General features: G+C 45.7%; 1 protein-coding gene across 5 annotated transcripts in view; it reads right to left on the bottom strand.

Annotated features, from left to right (window-relative positions):
* Window positions 1–20228, bottom strand: part of DOCK11 (dedicator of cytokinesis 11) — a 202512-nt gene that overhangs the window by 143603 nt on the left and 38681 nt on the right. For all 5 annotated transcript variants that reach the window (XM_045470976.1, XM_045470977.1, XM_045470973.1 and 2 more), the window contains exons 2-6: window positions 5937–6053; window positions 5534–5623; window positions 5046–5128; window positions 3463–3532; window positions 2519–2614 (exon numbers count right to left, since the gene is read on the bottom strand). In XM_045470976.1, coding sequence (XP_045326932.1) covers window positions 2519–2614; window positions 3463–3532; window positions 5046–5128; window positions 5534–5623; window positions 5937–6053 — 456 coding nt within the window. The remainder of the gene's footprint in view (window positions 1–2518; window positions 2615–3462; window positions 3533–5045; window positions 5129–5533; window positions 5624–5936; window positions 6054–20228) is intronic.

Genomic DNA, 20228 nt, shown 5'->3' with positions numbered 1-20228 from the left:
GGTCCCTGCCCGGCCCCTGTGAGCGGTGGGCTTTGCAACCTCGGGGATAGATAATACAGACGCTAAACCATCAATCTTGGACCACTTGCCTGAATTAGTTTTCTGTTGTCGTTGCAACAAATCACCACAAACGTACGGGCTTCAAACAACACAAACGTATTCTCTCACGGTTCTATAGGTCAGAAGTCTGACGTGGCTCTCGCTGGGCTACATCGAGGGGTGTCGCAGAGCTGGGTTCCTTCCTAGAATCTCTAGGGGAGAACCCATTTCCTTGCCCTTTCCAGTTTCCAGAGGCTGCCTGCATTTCCTGGCCAGTGGCTCCTTCCGCCTTCTTCCAAGCCGGCAAGAGAGCATCGCTCTCTAACCCTGCTTCCGTTCCCCCCTACCCTTTCCCTGTCCCTCTTCTGCCTCCTTCTTCCACTTTTAAGGACCCTGTGATTACACTGAGCTCACCTGGATAACCCAGATTGCTAATGTGCTGATTAGCAATCTTAACTCCCTTTTGCCACGTAAGGAAACATTTACAACTTCTGGGGATTAAGAGGTGGCCGTCTTCGGGGGGTGGGGGGGGCACCTTATTCTGCCTACCACATCAACCAGTCTGTGCTTCACAAATTACGGAGGAAAATTAAAAGCATGTACTTTTTACAGGCAACTGCAGTTTGATGTGTAGTATATGGGCTCCAGAAAAGCTGAAGGTAAAGCAAATTACAATTTAAAGGCATTAGAGTAATTCACCATTGCAAAGAATCCTGTGGTGAATTGTTCTGTAAAGGTATGAATTCCCCAAGGTCTTGTTTCAAGAATCCAGATTTCCATACATCAGAGTCATGTTGGGCTACAGCTGAAGTATGGATAGAACATTTTAATATTTTGAGTATGTTGGGAGCGGAATCAAAACCCATGGAACCATTTTCTGACAAGCCGCACAGAATTATGGCCTTCACGCATGCATTTCTGAACCGGATCATTCTGAGAGGAGATGTATTATCATAAAGACTTCAGTCTCACTCAGCTAGTAAGCGCTAATCGTGCGCTGTTTAAGAGCACAGGCTCGGGCGATTGCCCGCCGAGGTTCCAGTCCCATGTCTGGACATCTGGGGCCGTGTGGCCTTGGGTTAACCACTAAATTTCTTTGTGGCTCACTTTCCACAGCTGTACCCTAAGAATGAAAAGAGGACCTCTCTCATAGGGCCGCCACAAGGATTATATGAGATACAGAACACAAAACACTCCGTTATGGCGCCTGGAACATATTAAGTCCTCGATGCATGGATTCATCGCCACGCGCTAACGCCCCTGGTGAGGTGCAGGGGACACGCAGGAAGCAATCCTACAACTGGGATTCATCATGTTCGGGGCTTGAAAACGAAAGGGGAGAACCATGATGTGACCTCCGATACTTAATGGAAGGGTGAATCATCCTCAGCAAACCACATGATCTAGAATATCTGAACGAACAGTTACATTTGGTTATCAGAGAATACTTTGCCTTTCTGCTCAGACTCTTCAAGGACCTTGTTAGTTTTAACCTCTGGATTTGGACGGCTCATCACAGCCCCTGGAACAAAAGCCAACTTCATGCCCCCAGGCATTCAAGACCTTGCCCAATTTTCTCCCTCTGTTTCTACCTTTATCTCGTACAAAGCCCGTATGCAAACTCGCTGTTCGGGCCAAACTACAAAACGCTGCGATTCTCTGACAGCCCTAAGGTACCGCTTTGTAGAGTAGTAAATTTGCTAGGCTTCTTATCCAGTCTGGACACCACTGGAGGCCGGGGACCTCCTCTTAGGCGTCCATATATTTCCCCTCAGTGACCAGCATATAATCTGCACCAAATTAGTATTTGCTCAATAAACGGATTACCCTGCCCTTCCATTCATTACCTTCATTTCCAGAACAGGAACCTGCGATGCCCTTTTGTTTCAAAGCTTTTATCTTCATTCAGCTGACAGCCTCCTCTTTAAATTTCTCTTATTTTTAATTGAGATATAGTTTGAATGACAGCCTCCTTCAACTTCCTGACTCAGAATAATTACATTTCTTTAAAAAGTTGCACTTGTACATTTATCCTGGAGGTTGCAGATTTTTAAAATTCAGTACCTCTGCAGGAGCCTGAGTGGCTCAGTCGGTTGAGCGTCTGACTTCAGCTCAGGTCATGATCTCGCAGTTCGTGGGTTCGAGCCCCGCATCGGGCTCTGTGCAGACAGCTCAGAGCCTGGAGCCTGCTTCGGATTCTGTGTCTCCCTCTCCCTCTCTGCCCCTCCACTGCTCATGCTATGTCTCTCTCTCTCTCTCAAATAAACATTAAAAAAAATTCTTTTTTAATTAAAAACAAAATAAAAGAAAATCCAATACCTCTGTGAGGATCCCCTCAGTAAAGTTTTCTTCTGTTCTGTTTTGTTTTGGCTATAGGGCTCACTGGAAACATTTTTTTAAAAGAAGTATTTTTCTCCTACACAGGCTCCTCATGACAATATCCTTGCAACGATGAAATAATATAAGAAGCACTTCTTACCTTCATGGTAACTGTGATGGTGCTATTTACGTTTGCTTTATGCAGCCAGCCTTGTTTTATCACACCGCCCTTCTGAGAACATAACGAAGACGAATCCTGAAACGGGGCAGAAACCATCAGTGAAACGGCCAGCCGTCCAATCAAACATCTGGGGGACACAAACTAGGCCCTGCCCCCATTTGCTAATTAAAGCATAAAGCCCCCACCCCACCCCCGCAAAGGTACCCAATTAAACTGGAAACTGGAAACCAGGGAATGAAAGGCTTTGTGCCGTGTATGCAGTAGGTACTCAGTATTTACTGAATCCTAGGAGCTGTCTACTGGTAAGGTCTTCTGCATTAAGTGAACAGTCAAGCTGCACCTCAAAGTGTCACAGAGGGGCGCCTGGGTGGCTCGATCGGTTGGGCATCGGACTCTTGACTTCAGCTCAGGCCATGACTTCATGGATCGTGGGTTCGAGCCCTGCGTTGGGCTCCATGCTGACAGTGGGGAGCCTGCTTAGGATTCTCTGTCTCTCTGTCTCTCTCTCTCTCTCTCTGCCCCTCCTCTGCTCACTCGAGCTCTCTCTCAGAAATAAATAAATAAACTTTAAAAAAATGTCACAGATATCCGGGCCATCTGTCCCATGAGGGATCTATTAGGGAGCAGAGTCCAGATGAATCATCACACCGCATGCCCAGACGGAGAAAACCAACTCCACGAGCTCGTCCCACAGGTGGGGAAACATGTTTAGGTTCAAATCCCAGCCCATTTCACTTGATCTTTCCTAAACTCCATTTGGAAATGCAACAATTGGTAAAAAAAACAACAACAACAAAAATTTTTGTTGAAAGCTGGCCGCAGATCGTTCAAAAACCATTCTGTCCCTCATCTTTTCCCAAGGAAGTCTCTCTCGGCAGAAGCGACCTTGAGGAAAGCAGTGCAGGGGGGCCCCCCATCTTTACCTCATCTTTATCACAGTCCTCATCAATCTCAAACACATGGTTGGGTATCTTTTCTGGTCGCAGAGACTTGCTGAAAACGCAAGAGAATTATGTCAGATGCTGACGAGAACTGAGAGGAAAATAAAAGCAAGACGAGCAGACTTTCCTTTACAACCAAGAAGATGCCAAGACACAAGGAGGACGGATTCTGTCCCCCTTGCCAAACTCAGATGTTCCCCTCTGACTCAACGTATGTTACCTTTCGTATATGGACTCGCACAGGCACAGCCAGCCGCAAAGCGACAGCTGGGGCCAGATATTTTGTCAGGGACAGCAGAGTCGTCAAAGATGGTGTGTCAGAATCTGTCAGTGGTGGCAGAACCTTGTCTTTCGCCGGGACAGAAGGCAACACGGTGTAATCCTGGCTCTTCCCTCTGTCTGCTGTAGGAACTTGGACTGGTCGTCCATCTTGGGATTTGATTTTAAAGGACATTTTGAGGACTGTTTTCTCCTCTAGGAAAGTGTTTCTGAAGACCCCAACGGGCTACACGACAGCTTATTTCTTTTTTCTTTCTTTTTTTTTTTTTTTAAAGTTTATTTATTTTTGGGACAGAGAGAGACAGAGCATGAACGGGGGAGGGGCAGAGAGAGAGGGAGACACAGAATCGGAAACAGGCTCCAGGCTCTGAGCCATCAGCCCAGAGCCCGACGCGGGGCTCGAACTCACGGACCGCGAGATCGTGACCTGGCTGAAGTCGGACGCTTAACCGACTGCGCCACCCAGGCGCCCCGACAGCTTATTTCTTGAGAACATTTCCCGTAGGACAGATAGACTACGAGGTCAGTAGTAGTATAGATGAGGAAAGGGCGAGCAGGGAGGTTCAAAGAGACTGAGTGACCGGCCCAAGGTCATCCAGTTAGTAAGTAGCAGAAAGAGGAGTTGAACTCTAGCAAGGAAGATCTGAACTGATTCCTGGGCCAGTATGCTCAGGGCGGTCAGTCAACTCAACTGAGAGAGATACGCTTTTGGGGCGCCTGGGTGGCTCAGTCGGTTGAGTTTTCAACTCTCGATTTCGGCTCAGGTCATGATCTCACAGAACGTGAGTTTGAGCCCTGCGTCAGTCTCTGTGCTGACAGCGCAGAGCCTGCTTGGGATTCTCTCTCCCCCATCTCTCTCTCTGCCCCTCCCCCACTCGCACCCCCTCATGCACACGCTCTCTCTCTCAATCTCTCTCTCTCTCAAAATAAATAAATACACTTTAAGAAAAAAAAAGAGAATGTCTGGGGTCACTGAACTAAGCCAAGTACCTTCTAGCATTTTCCTTGACGCCACTGGAAAGCGCTCACTGCATTATCCAGAATCAAATAAAGATGATTCTAAGATGCATCTAGGCCAAAAGGCAAACTCCTACTTGTTGAAAGAATCTCAATGAGCAAAGTAAACACATATTCAGTTATCCAAAGTACGTTTACCAAACACGCGGGTTGCTTATGGCTTTGCCTTATTACAAATTACAACCGAGAAGCTTCCAAAGTGGTTAGAAAAAAGGTAAACCGCTGAGCAACTCTCCTCTTGAAGAGTCTCCGTTGAATTCTCCACTTACCATGGCAACATTCGAAAGTCCCCGGAGAAGTCTTCATACTTATAATTTACCACATGCCAATCTGTGCTATAGGTTTTAATACACTGAAAGAAAACAGAAATCCTTCACTGGAAACATTAAAAAGTACACACATATCCAGCTTCTTAAAGTCTCGCTGTAAGCTGACAGACTTTCAAAAATCATTTGGAAGATGGGATCTTCCTCTGGGGATGAACACGGTCTCCCTCACCCAACTGGCAGCAGTAAATCCCAATTCGTACAGCCTTTTGAACAACCGTCCCTCCAAGACCAGAGGGTGTTCAAATCCAAAAGAGAAAAACCAAGAACCCATGCCATTTGGCACGGTATTTAAGCTGCATCCCCTCTCTCGCCTCCCCCAGACTCGCAATGGAGATCTGCCGAGTTATAGTAATTTTATTTCCCGTTTACAGTAAAGGAAGGATATTGTTTCAGTGTGATAATTACTCTGTGGACTTTGAGTGTCTTACCTCTTTGACAAACAAACTCTGGGCTCTTTTCTCAGCATCGTCTGGTACAGTGGACTGCACTGTTCTGCGCTGACGGCTTATCACCGAGATCTAGAAGGCAAAGGAACATTCTTGCCGTAAGAATTAGCTTGGAAAGTGCGAGGGTTTTCCTTTAAAGAAGTGCTTGTGGGGGCCCCTGGGAGGGAGCGGGGCTCAGTCGGTTGAGCCTCGCACTCTTGATTTCAGCTCGGGTCACGGCCCCAGGGTCATGGGATCGAGCCCCACGTTGAGCACGGTGCTACGCATGGAGCCTGCTTAAGATTCTCTCTCTTTCTCTCCCTCCCCCCTCTGCCCCTCTCCCCGACTCGCGCCTTCTCTCTCTCTCAGATTAAAAAAAAAAAGAAAAAAGTGCTTGCGAACTCACAGATATGTCTTCCATCGGAAACATAAGCAGGTCTCTGAGGGGGTCGCTGTAAATCTGGGTTTTCCGTTGGGTGATGACATTCTCATAGTCCAAGGGCTCAACAATTTTGGTCTTTTCCTTAATAAGAGACAAAAATAAAAGTTAATATGGTCAAACTCACAAGAGATAAGTTCCTCTCCGTGTGCCAAAGACACCTGACTTCATTAAAGAAGGGATTATTGGGGCGCCTGGGTGGCGCAGTCGGTTGAGCGTCCGACTTCAGCCAGGTCACGATCTCGCGGTCTGGGAGTTCGAGCCCTGCGTCAGGCTCTGGGCTGATGGCTCAGAGCCTGGAGCCTGTTTCCGATTCTGTGTCTCCCTCTCTCTCTGCCCCTCCCCCGTTCATGCTCTGTCTCTCTCTGTCCCAAAAATAAATAAACGTTGAAAAAAAAAAGAAGGGATTATTGATGATAATAGGCACTTGGACACTTTCACAACAGGCGTAAGTGAATAAACTCCATAACTAGACCCACACACACCAAACACATACATACACACACAGGTCTCTCCGCTGAAGTCAAGAGCTCTGGAGAGAGAGCACCGTCCTCTGTTTATCCACGTCCCATCCAAAAATGTAAGGTCAAGCAAAACCTGGCATATCCGGAAGGCTGTCCATCGATTTTTGTTGAATTGGCTCTGCTCACTGGGTAACCGAAGCAGAGAGGGTATCAGCATCTGTGTGCCTGGTGCAGGCACGGCCAGGGCAAGCCTGGGTATCGGAGGGAGGTGTTCGATCCACCGGGAAGGGCACAAGAGGATGAGGTTCTGGGTGGCACGGTCAGTGGGTCCCTGTCGGGACTTCCAGGTGACCTGGCTACTGATAGGAGGGCCCCAGCTTGAGGCTAGGGTTACAAGGAGCAGGGTGCATGACTGAGAAATCCAGGATAGGACTTATTGATTAGAGCAATACTAGTTAGCATTTACCAAGCCCTTTCTATATGCCAGCCACTGTGCCAGATGCCTTCTCTGTGTTTTCGCATGTAATACTCATGACCCCCCTATGAAATAGGCTTGGCCTGGGGCTCCTGGCTGGCTCAGTCAGTGGAGCATGCAACTCTTGATCTCAGGGGTCATGAGATCGAGCCCCACATTCGGGGTAGAGTTTACTCATGAATGAATGAATGAGTGAATGAATAGAAATGAGCTTAATCTTTGTCACCGTCTTACGGACGAGGAATCTTTGCACGCAACCCACGCGACGTAACTAGTCTGCCTTCAGAGCTAGGATTCGAACCTAGGTCTGGGACTACAAAAGCTCCGTTCTTTCTACCTCACACAGCCTTTCCTCCCCTCAGAAGTACGCAAAGAGGGGCGCCTGGGTGGCTCAGTCGGTCAAGTGTCCAACTCTTGATTCCGGCTCAGGTCATGATCTGAGGGTCATGAGATCGAGCCCCACATCGGACTCTGTGCTGAGCGTGAAGCCTGCTGGAGAGTCTCTCTTTGCCCCTCCCCCGCTTGCGCGCGCCTGCACTCTCTCTCAGAAAAATTTTTTTAATTAAAAAAACACGAAATACATAAAAATACTAACACGCGAGAAACTGAACTTGGGAGAGGACCCCACCACTTACTTCTATTCTATTTTTCTTCACCGAACTTATCACCGTGGGATATAATATCTACTTTACCTCTTTGCCTATTTGAGGGCACAGATTTCCCCTTTCTAATAATACTGCTCTCCTCGAATCGAATTAAAATTACTTAAAAATTTTTATTTAGAAAAACTACATAAAGAAAACTTGAATATAAGCTATACTGAAAGTTAGTGTCAAAATGGAATCGGAGTTATATTTATATTTGTGTACACAGTATGAGAGACAGTCTCCAGCATATTACATCCACAGACTCCTTTGAGAAGATTGTTTTTTTTAAGTTTTTATTTAAATTCCACTTAGGCAAGGGGCGCCTGAGTGGCTCAGTTGGTTAAGCGTCCCACTTCGGCTCGGGTCATGATCTCGCAGTTCGTGAGTTCGAGCCCCGCATCAGGCTCTGTGCTGACAGCTCAGAGCCCGGAGCCTGCTTCGGATTCTGTCTCCCTCCCTCTCTGGCCCTCCCCCACTCGCTCACGCGTGTGCGCACGCACGCGCTCTCTCTCTCAAAAATAAATAAACGTTTAAAAAAAATTTTTTTTAATTCCAGTTAGGTAACATACAGTATAATATTAGATTCAGGTAAACGATATACTGATTCAACACTTGCATACAAGACCAGGTGCTTATCAAGACAAGTGCCCTCCTTAATCCCCATCAACTACCCCATCCACCTCCCCTCTGGTAACCATCAGCTTGTTCTCTATGGTTACGAGTCTGTTTCCTGGTTTGCCTCTGTCTCTTTTGGTTTTTTTTTCACCATTGTTCATTAGTTTTGTTTCTTAAATTCCACCTATGAATGAAATCATACGGTATTTGTCTTTCTCTGACCTATTTCACTTAGCATAATACTTTCTGGCTCCCTCCATATCGTCGCAATGAGCAAAATTTCGTTCTTTTTATGGCTGAATAATATTCCATATATATAAACACACATTCTGCCGCTTCTTTATCCATTCATCAGTCGATGGACACGGACTGTTGGCCTAATTCAGCTACTGCAAGCAATGCTGCTATAAATGAGAACAGTTTTTATACGTGGTTCACAATTAAGTCGCAGCTGCATCTCAGTTCCGTATCTGAGGAGCATCTCAGAGTTTCCTCTATGAGAGTCCTTAGAAAGTTTAAACCACTTTAACCAAAGAGCATCCTACTCAACAAATCTAAAAGATCCTTAAAAAACGGTATGGAAGTGCCTCACGAAATTAAAAACAGAACTACCATATGATCCAGCGATCCCACTTCTGGGTCTTTATCCAAAGAAAACAAAATCAGTATTTCAAAGAGACATCTGCACTCCCACGTTTACAGCAATGTTATTCCCAACGGCCAAGTCACAACGTAAGCGTCTGTCAACAGATGAACGGAGAAAGAAATGTGATGTATGCATATACTGAAATATTATTCAGCCCACGAGAAAGAAGGCCATCTTGCCATTTGCAACACTGAGGATGAACCTCGAGGACGTTATAAGGGAAATGAGCCAGACAGAGAAGGAAAAAACTGCATGGTATCTTGGATAAAGAAGATATGGGTGTGTGTGTGTGTGTGTGTGTGTGTGTGTGTGTGTGTGTGTGTGGAATATTACTCAGCCATGAAAAAAGAATGAAATCTTGCCATTTGCAATAACATGGATGCACCTAGAGGGTATTAGGCTAAGTGAAATAAGTCAGAGAAAGACAAATATCATACGATTTCACTTTTCTGTGGAATCTAAGAAAACAAAACAAAAACAGACTCGTAAATACAGAGAACAAACTGGTGGTTGCCGGAGGGGAAGAAGGTAGAGAGGTGTGTAAGGCAGGTGAAGGGGACTAAAAGGTACAAAAGTTCCAGTTATGAAGTCAAGCGGATGAAAATTACAGCACAAGAGGGGCGCCTGGGTGGCTCAGTCGGTTGAGCGTCTGACTTCAGCTCAGGTTATGATCTCATGCTTCCTGAGTTCAAGCCCCAGGTCGGGCTATGCTGACAGATCAGAGCCTGGAGCCTGCTTTGGATTCTCTCTCTGTCTCTCTCTGTCTCTCGGTCTCTCTCTCTCTCTCTCTCTCTCTCTCTCTCTCTCTCTCTGCCCCTCCCCCACTCATGTCCTGTCTCTCAAAAAAATAAGTAAATGTTAAAAGAAAACTTTTTTTTTTTCAGCGTTTATTTATTTTGGGGACAGAGAGAGACAGAGCATGAACGGGGGAGGGGCAGAGAGAGAGGGAGACACAGAATCGGAAACAGGCTCCAGGCTCTGAGCCATCAGCCCAGAGCCCGACGCGGGGCTCAAACTCCCGGACCGCGAGATCGTGACCTGGCTGAAGTCGGACGCTTAACCGACTGTGCCACCCAGGCACCCCAAAAGAAAACTTAAAAAAAAAAAAAAAGAAAATTACAGCATAGGGAATGCAGTCAATGATATCATAAAAACTTTATTTAATAGCAGATGGTAACGACATTTATCACGGTGAGCATTTCATAACGTATATAAATGTCAAAACACTATGTTGTGCATCTGAAACTAACAAAATGTTGTGTGTCAACTATACTTCAATTAAGATAAAAAAAACCTTCCCATTGGGGTAGGACCCGAAAGGAGGACATAGGCTTGATCACTGTTGACGGTAAAGATGGGTGATTAGTACCTGGGTTCTCATTATTCTCTTCGGACAACAACAAAGAAATACTGTATGGTGCCATTTATATGTGAAATCTGAAAAAAAAAAAAAGTAGAGTGGTAGGTGCTGGGGCTGGGGGATGAGGGAAATAGGGAGATATCACTCAAAAGGTGCAAACTTCAGTTATAGGATGAGTAAATTCTGGAGCTATAATGCACAGCATGGTGACTATAGTTATGAATACTATATCGCATACTTGAAATTTACTCAGAGACCAGATCTTAAGCGTTCTCATCAAAAACAAGCATGCAAGGGGCGCCGAGGTGGCTCGGTCAGTTAAGAGTCTGACTCTTGATTTCGGCTCAAGTCATGATTTGATTTCACGGTCCGTGGGATCAAGCCCCGCCATCAGGCACGGGGCTTTGTCCGTGCTGACAGTGGAGCCTGCTTGGGATTTGTTCTCTCCCTCCTTCCCTCCTTCTCTCTCTCTCTCTCTCTCTCTCTCTCTCTCTCCCTTTCTCTCTCTCTCTCCCCCTGTTGCCCGCTTGGACTCTCTCTGTCTCTCTCTAAATAAATAAATAAACAAACATTTTTTTAAAAAGTATGCGAGGTGATAAATGTGTTAACTAATTTCATGGTGGTAATCTATACGTATCCATCTATACGTATGCTAAATTTTCACACCTTACGCTTTAAGAATATACAATTTTCTTTTTCGATTAGACCTCAGTAAACCTGGGTGGGGGGGAAGATCCTCACAAAGATCTACGTCGTCTTAAATTTGAACTTGTAGACCCATAAGATCAAGTCAAGTTGATCATCCCCTATCACGTCTGTGAACACTAGTACAAAATGAGTTGAAACAGAAGAAACAATTCCTGTTTCGGGAACTCAGATTTTCTGATAGTAAAATTGGACCCCCCTGTCCTTATATCTACCATGTTTTCACAGACCCAGGTGAAAGGAAAGGGACGGCAACTTCCATGCCGAACATTCAGAGTCTGTGATCAAGGACTCAGAGAAGTTAAGTGAATAAAGCCCCATCTAAGAAGGCAAGCCTGGAGAGCCTGGGTGGCTCAGTCGGTTAAGTGCCCGACTCTTGACATCATCTCAGGTCGTGATCTCACAGTTCGTGAGTTCGAGCCCCACATCGGGCTGTGTGCTGACAGTGTGGAGCCTGCTTGGGATTCTCTCTCTCTGCCCCTCCCCAGCTTGTGCTCTCTCTTTCAAAATAAATAGATAGATGGGGGCGCCTGGGTGGCTCAGTCGGTTAAGCATCCAACTTCGGCTTCGGTCATGACCTCACGGTCCTTGGGTTTGAGCCCCGCATCGGGCTGTGCGGACAGCTGGAGCCTGGAGCCTGCTTCGGATTCTGTGTCTCCCTCTCTCTCTGCCCCTCCCCTGCTCGTGCTCTCTCTCTCTATCTCAAAATAAATAAATTAATTTTTTAAAATTATATTTAAAAAAAGGAAGGCAAGCCTGAGGTGCTGACAATAATTGCCAAGTCTTGCTTTTCGTCTTGCTTGCCAACTATCCGCTCAATACAGATTGCAAAAACAGTCCTCAAATTTCCAAGTTTAACCTGTTGAATTGGCATCTGTTAATCTCTCTGTACAATAATTTCACAAGTACCTGCTCCAAGTAACTCTGAAAAAGGAAAAAGAAAACACAGAAAGAAAGAAAACCTTCTTTCAGCCTCCTAATGAGTTGTGGAAACGCTTCCTAATGCGATATGGGAAAAAAGCGTAGGTCCAAAATGAATCACTTGTTTAAACGTTCAGTATATGGGGCGCCTGGGCGGCTCCGTTGGTTGAGCGTCCGACTTCGGCTCAGGTCATGATCTCACAGCTCGTGAGTTCGAGCCCCGCGTCGGGCTCTGTGCTGACAGCTCGGAGCCTGGAGCCTGCTTCCGATTCTGCATCTCCCTCTCTATCTGCCCCTCCCCTGCTCATGCCCTGTTTCTCTCTGTCTCAAAAAAATAAATGAAAACATTAAAAAAAAATTAAAAAAAAAATAAACGTTCAGTATAAAATAAGCCTTCCAGACCTGAAGCCTACAGCATGCCCTAGGCTTTGAAGGCTATGAATTCATGTTATAGAACAAGGTTTCACTTTTCATTTCAAACCAACTACACTGAAGCGCCTGGGTGGCTCCATCGGTTCAGCGTCTGACTTTGGCTCAGGTCATGATCTCGCTGTTCATGGGTTCGAGCCCCGCATCGGGCTCTGGGCTGACAGCTCAGAGCCTGGAGCCTGCTTCGGGTTCTGTGTCTCCCCCCACCTCTCTCTCTCTGCCCCTCCTCGGCTCATGCTCTGTGTCTCTCTCTCCCTCTCTCACAAATATATAAATATTAAAAAAAATAACCTCACTGCATGAAGCATTCTCCTGCTTCATTTGCCAGGGGGTAGCTGGATTGTAGAAAAAGTTGGGGTGTCTATTCTGAGTCCCACAAAGCTTACCCTAATGGAAGATCTGGGGCTGTGAGTGGGGCTTCATCTCTTCAAGAAGAAAAAAAGGAAGGACTGACCTCCCCCCCACCTCCCCGCCAGGCCTCCAATCCTCATGTTTCCCCCACCCCCTCCCACAGGCTTGTTAAAAGCACAATTCAAATTGGAAGTGAAAGAGAGGCCACATTAGGAGTCAGCCCCCCAAAGAACCGCTCCCTCTGTCCTCTTCCAGTAGAATTCAGTTGTGAACTCTCTTGGCATCAGAGACAAGGAAAACCTTTGACTCTCAGCATTATCCTGATTTCACGGTGGCTCTGCCCTGTGGTCTAGAACATATCCCCGGTCTAACTTTTGCTATTCAGCTTTACCATTTGACTATTAGACTTAACAGGGTTTCCCTTAAGAAAGCTTCCCTCACACGCAAAAAGGGTCTTTTCTCGCAGGTTCGGAATTTTTCCTTCCTGCCAGTGTGTGCGCTCACTGGTCAGAGAAGGCACTTTTTCAGAACGCAAGAAAACTGGGTTTTAACCAACGGTACTTTATAAGCATTCAGAGAATAGCAAGGTCCCACGGCGAATTTCTGCACAGTTCTGTGGCGGCGTTAAGGGAAAGGCAAAAGCCTTCCTACAATCTGGAGAGAAGCAAGCATATGCTTCAGCCTTCTCCTCGTAAGCAGTGGCAGGAAAACCGTCAACCTAAATTTGGAACCTACTCCGTTTTCACCATAAAGAACAGAAAAAAAAAAAACAACCCCAAAACGGTTTGCCTTTGAAAGTTCTCACTCACTGATTTGGAAGCTCTCTTGAAATAACTTGCTAGTAATATTAGTAACTTTTTTTTTTTTTTGAGAAGGCGGTGGGGGGTGGGGGGTGCAGAGAGAGAAGGGGACAGGGGATCCGAAGCAGGCTCTGCGCTGACGGCAGCGAGCCCGATGCGGGACTCGAACTCACGAACCGTGAGATCATGGCCTGAGCTGAACTCAGATGCTCAGCCGACTGAGCCACCCAGGCACCCAATATTATTAAATTTTTATTTTATTGTTTTACCTGTTTTTTTGTTTTTTTTTATGTTTTATTTATTTCTCAGAGAGAGAGAGAGAAAGCACGCAAGCACATGCCTGGAGGAGGGACAGAGAGACAGGAGGACAGAGGATCTGAAGCCGGCTCTGCCCTGACCCCAGCGAGCCTGATGCGGGGCTCGAACTCACAAACCGCGAGATCATGACCTGAGCCGAAGTCGGACCCTCAACCGACTGAGCCACCCAGGTACTCCACATTCTACCGGTTTCTTACCACAACCTGCCAGGTAGACAAGGAAAATACCATCACTTCAGCTTCATACATGGAGAAACAGCCTCAGAGGCTTAATAAAGTTCAGCCGTCTACATGTAGTGGCAGAATCAGGATTCAAATCCAGGTATCCCAACTCCGGATTCTCCTTTTAGCAGTGTTCTCCAAATTCAACTCGTTCACACACAATCTTCAGGACTTTGGCATACCTTCTGCACTAGCCTATACTTCATATTTTTCTTCAAATCGCATCTCTCCTTCATTGAAATATTTATTCAAACAGTAAGCCGTATGTCACCCCCATGAAGGAAAATAAATCCGTATTTTTCTAATCTCTAATAAAATAAAATTTTTTCTGGATTTCTTTTTTTTAAAGGAAACCCTAGCCCCTACGTGGGGCTTGAGCTTGAACTCACGACCCGAGATCAAGAGTCACGTGCTCTGGGGGGCGCCTGGGGGGCGCAGTCGGTGAAGCGTCCGACTTCAGCCAGGTCGCGATCTCGCGGTCCGGGAGTTCGAGCCCCGCGTCGGGCTCTGGGCTGATGGCTCAGGGCCTGGAGCCCGTTTCCGATTCTGTGTCTCCCTCTCTCTCTGCCCCTCCCCCATTCATGCTCTGTCTCTCTCTGTCCCAAAAATAAATAAACGTTCAAAGGCGCAAAAAAAAAAAAAAAAAAAAAAAAAGAGTCACATGCTCTACCGACTGAGCCAGCCAGGTGTCCCACTCATAAAATAAAATTTAAAATATCAATCTTTGTAGTACGGTTTGGGACACAGTACACTTTCCCAGGCTTACTTAGGACCAAATTTGAATAGACTTCCATGTTGTAAACCCTAAAACTGTAAAGAAATGTACGATTCCCCAACCTGAGATGACTTTCTGATTTCTAACATAGAAAGAAAGAACAGGAAAGAAAGGAAATTCATCAATACAAATCTGGTTACCGTCTACTTCCTGGTCCAAAGAGAGGAAACAACGGCTCCTTATTGGGTGTCACTGACAGCATTAACCACTTAGATTTTATGATTTTGTGGTGGTCCCCTCTACATCTACTATATGAGGTGACTGACCTTTCATCATCTTAACTATGTATGTATCATTATAAAACCATGCTTGTAATCCTAAAATAAATACGTAAATATATATACGTGCATGTATATATTCGACCATCCAACCACTCATGTACTTGTTTTAACTGACGTGAAATTAACATACAAAGTTATATCAGTTTCAGGTGTACAACATAGTGATTCGACAATTGCAGACATGAGTCAGTATGGTCACCATCTGTCACCACACAATGTTATTATAATATTATCGACTATATTCCCTATGCTGTACCTTTCATCGCTAAGGTATTTATGCTATAACTGGAATGCTCTTAATCCCCTTTACTTATTTTACCCATGCCCCAACCACCCCCCGCCCCCGCCCCACGCTCTGGCAACCACCAGTTTGTTCTCTATAATACAACCACTCGTGTATTTAAGAGCTCACGTCACTAGCAAGCCTCTTTATATTATCATTAGAAACGTAACCACATAATTGCCATTTTATTTAAAAAGCAATGATAATTGCATAATATATCTCTGTCTACAATGTGAAATCAGCCTGGGTTGCTTCTGCGTAGATATTACACCAAAGGTCATTAGTTTACTGGTAAATCTTTTACTTTAGCAACCAGTTCTCCTTAAGAATTCTAAGAATGTAACGTCTCTTCTGCAACTCTTCTGGCTTCCCAGAATCCCTCCTGTAGCACACTGGGAGGGAGACCAGAAAGCTTAGCAGCGGAGTACTGGGCGAATTCAAAACCCATTACCACCACTAACCACCCCACTCTCCGAGGTTAAGTTTCAGTGCAAGAAGGAGCACAGATAACAGCAACTAGTTTAGGAAATACAATGCCTTAGCCCAAAAGTCAGAAGCCCATTTCCACGGCACTATGACCACACTACTGTTTCGATGGCATCTGAACATCTTCTTCTTGGGACGCCTGGGTGGCTCAGTCGGTTAAGCATCTGACTCCTGGTTTCGGTTCAGGTCATGATCTCATGGTTTTGTGAAATAGAGCCCCGCATCGGGCTCTGCGCTGGCAGCGAGGAGCCTGCTTGGGATTCTCTCTCTCTTCCTCTCTCTGTACCGCCCCCCCCCCCCCAACCTGCGCTGTCTCTGTCTCTCTCAAAATAAATAAATAAACTTAAAAAAAAAATGAACAGGTACACCTGGGTGGCTCGGTCACTTAAGCGTCCGACTTTGGCTCAGGTCATGATCTCACGGTTTGTGAGTTCAAGCCCCGCGTCGGGCTCCGTGCTGACAGCTCGGAGCCTGGAGCCTGCTTCAGATTCTGTGTCTCCCTCTCTCTACCCTTCCCCCGCTCTCTCTCTCTGTCTCTCTGTCTCTCTCTCTCTCTCTCTCTCTGTCTCTTCCTCAAAAAAATAACTAAACATTAAGAAAAATATTTTTTAAATGAACATATTCTTCTCGAAAACAATCTCAGGCAAGAAGAACCTACTCAAAAAGAGGGCATTAGTCAATGAATCTCCCCTTCCCATCCTTCCTCTATCTCCCTCCCTCTGGAATTTCTCCAGATTCCCCCCCCCTCCCCCACCAAGGCTTTCAGCTCCCCTTTTGTTTGAGACACTGGTAGCAGAGTCTGGAGTGCTTTCTCCACAGAGAATATCTTAAAATAACACTTTGCACTCAAAATGGCCACTGGGGGCATGTAACTTCCGGCAATGCAGAAAAGAAAAGTGAGTTTGCGATATACCAGTTATCGGGTCCCCTGCCAAGGTCCAGGCCCTGTGCTAGCACCTGGTAATGCAGAGATGAAAAAGAACCAGACCCTGCCCTTGAAAAGTTCACCGTTTAGCAGTGGTGGGCGGGGGGAGGGGAGATAGACCCAAGACGTTCAAGTTGATCGCAGAGGCTGTTGTAATTTAAACCCTGCTTGGCTTCCGTGCATCTGTCATACCCTCCGACAGCCCCATCTTCCAACAAAGCAACTGCACAAGTGTTTTTGCACACTCAAGCGTGCAAGCCTATATATTTATATTCGAATCCATCAGAAGAATTTCCCTGTGTGGGTGGATGTGGTCTCCGACGGTTTCCTCTGGTCTTCTACTTCTGTTGATAAACTCTGTAAGGTCAGAGACTAGGTAACCGTCAACGGTGGTGCGCGAGGATGAGCAGCGGGCAAAACAGAAGTGACAATGTGCCACCGACGGAGACTAGAGATCTCTGGGGGGCCCCCACAAGGCCCCGAGGAACCCCGTTTGTGACAAATGTTTTCGTAAGGTTCGAAGAGAGGGTTTGACTTTTTTATGACCTTGTCTTTCCGAAATCACACGATTACCTTTTCCCAGCACATCTCTTGCCCTCTTTCCCAAAAGAGACTGCAAATACCGAAGAAGCTTTGTATTAACATAATCTGACAACGATGCTGGGGGAGGGAAGGCCATCCTTCCAGTTAGCACAACCCAGCTTGGCAAAATAGACATGAACATAATGAAGATTGTTTTTCAGGGCAAATCTTGGCACAAAAACCCACATACAAACTGCATTCAAGACACCGACCTTTCTTAAAGCAGACGACTAAGGGAAGATTTGTCACTTTTCACGAGACCATGGGGCCGTGCTTATCCCTAGTCCACACCTTGGTTCGCGTCACTCCTGTGACAGCCCAACCTCCAACCTCCCTTGCCTACAGCCCTTACTGCCTTTACCAACCACTGGTGGCGTTCACTCACATATAGCACGGAACTGCTTTGTGGGCGCTTTGATTATTTGTCTCCTTGGCAAGATCATAAACACCTAGAAGGCGGAACCACACCTCGTACTTTCTCTGTCACTTACACTGAGCATGACCGTATACCAAGTGAAGCCTTTTCTATCTGTTATCTCATGGAATTCTTTCCAAAACCCTGCAAGGGAGGTTCTTTTATTATGCCCATTTTACAGATGAGGAGAATGGGGGCTCAGGCAGGTCCAGTGTCGCACACTGGCGAGACAGGATTCAAACCTATATCCAATGGAGCCCAGAACCGGCGCCCTTCCCCACGACACACATCGTAAACCTATGTGCGGTGAACTTAACAAAAACAACACACCTCCCCACCGTGCTTCATTTCCTTGGACAGGCTTTGCGTTTGAGGATTCGCTAAAGCTTACTCAAACTATGCGATCATTTTTACCAAAGGGCGATCTTGCCTTCTCGTTGCAAGAAATGATGCTGAGCAAGGCGGGCTTAGAGAGCCGGTCAGGTAATTGGATAAGGAGTTTTGCATTTCCGAGCCGCTGCTCCCAATTTAGCATCTGCCATCGATGAGTAGGGATTTAGCACCTCAGGTCTTTTACTTGGGGGAAAGGAATTGGCAGATCCAACGTCAAGAGGGTAAGAATCAAACTACAAAAAAAAGAACAGTAAGACATTGACCGTATCTAATTCATCTCTGTATCCTCCACGGAACCTAGAAGAGAGCCTTGAGAACTACAAAGCCAGAAGCTTCTGTGGTTCATGAGGGATAACCAGCTGAATGATACAAAGAGACCGATGCTGCGTGTATGCCTTCCAAGCCCAAATGGCAGCACACGAGGAAAGCTATACCACTCTCAGAATGAATTTCCAGAGCTCGGCTTTAATTTAGGAACAACTTAACGTGCTAAGAATCGGCAAAGTGAGACTTTAAAGGTATTTAGATCCAACAGAGAAACACTGAGGAAAACGAAAACTCATTTTTTTCCCCCTTTTTAGAGTTTCTGCATAGGGAGAAACCCTTTTTATGTTTTTGTAGTTTTTAAGGTTTTATTTCATCATTATTTTTAAAGTTTATCTATTTATTTTGAGAGAGAGAGCGAGCAGGAGAGGGTTAAGTGTCCAGCCCTACGTGGGACGGAGAGAGGAGAGAGAGCCTCCCAAGCAAGCTCCTTCCTGTCAGCGCAGAACCCGACGCGGGGCTCGAACTCACGAACCGTGAGATCATGACCTGAGCCACGATCAGGAGTCAGACACTTAACCGACTGAGCCAGCCAGGCGCCTGAAGGAGGAAACCTTTCTAAATGTCAAATTACTTCCCTTTTCCAAGTCTATTTAGCTATTTATATAAACTCAAGAACTATTTTTAAAAACCTACAAAGAATTTACATAATTTTTAATAACGAAATAAGTCTGTATATATACTATATGATTACTTCAAACTCCATTAACAAGTGTTTTTCATTACAGCCAACTCAAATACTATGCAAATAATCTAGATTATCTCCAAATGAATAAACAGAATTTCAAAATAGTCTATCTTCCCCATAACTTCATTTAAAAAAATTTTTTTTAATGTTTATTTATTTTTGAGACGGAGAGAGAGAGACAGAACATGAATGGGGGAGGGTCAGAGAGAGACGGAGACACAGAATCCGAAGCAGGCTCCAGGCTCTGAGCTGTCAGCACAGAGCCCGACACGGGGCTTGAAATCACAGACTGTGAGATCATGACCTGAGCCAAAGTCGGACGTTTAACCGATTGAGCCACCCAGGCGGCCCCCTCCATAACTTCACTTTAACCACTAATCCTAAGTTTATTCCACTGGTTGGCTGACAGGAAAACTGATTTGAATTCAATCACCCCTGACTTCTTGTGTTCACTTTGTGCTAAGAAGCATTTAAATGACTCAAAGACAAAAAGAGGTAAAAATGAAGAGAAAGGCTTGAAAAAATTGAGTGGCAAAGTATCTTTTTAAAACAAGAAGTGCCTTTTGTTTCTGTTCTTTAGCAAGCCTCGGTTGACAGGGGGAAAATGGGCCTTCGTTATACAAAATGGCTTTCCTTCTAATAAATCAAAGAGTTCAACAAGTTCACAGGGACAAAAAGTTATGGCAGAAAATCCATTCATGCAAGGAGAAATTAGATTGTCTTCATTCTGTGACCATCAACAAATATAACCTGCCTTGGATCTTGGTGCCCACTTCCAACTTAAAACAAAAAAGAAATATCCTTGACTTTTTCCTGAGTTTTATAAACACGAGTATAACATATCTTGCATTCTTTTTTTTTTTTCTAACATTTTAAAAAATTTATTGAGAGAGAGAGAGAACATGCAAGCAGGGGAGGGACAGAGAGAGAGGGAGAGAGAGAATCCCAAGCGGGCTCCGTGCTGTCAGCAGAGAGCTCGACGTGGGGCTCGATCCCAAGAACTGTGAGCCGGTGACCTGAGCTGAAACTGAGACTGAGCCACTCAACTGACTGAGCCCCTCAGGCACCCCGCTGTGAAAGGTTTTCTGAAGGTCTTAAGTAAATAACCTTGAGATGATAAGAAATGTTCTGGGGCACCTGGGTGGCTCAGTTGGT

Source organism: Leopardus geoffroyi, chromosome X (assembly GCF_018350155.1).
Source record: "Leopardus geoffroyi isolate Oge1 chromosome X, O.geoffroyi_Oge1_pat1.0, whole genome shotgun sequence".
In the NCBI taxonomy this organism is placed as follows: domain Eukaryota; kingdom Metazoa; phylum Chordata; class Mammalia; order Carnivora; family Felidae; genus Leopardus; species Leopardus geoffroyi.
This window is presented reverse-complemented; position numbering and strand designations above follow the sequence as displayed.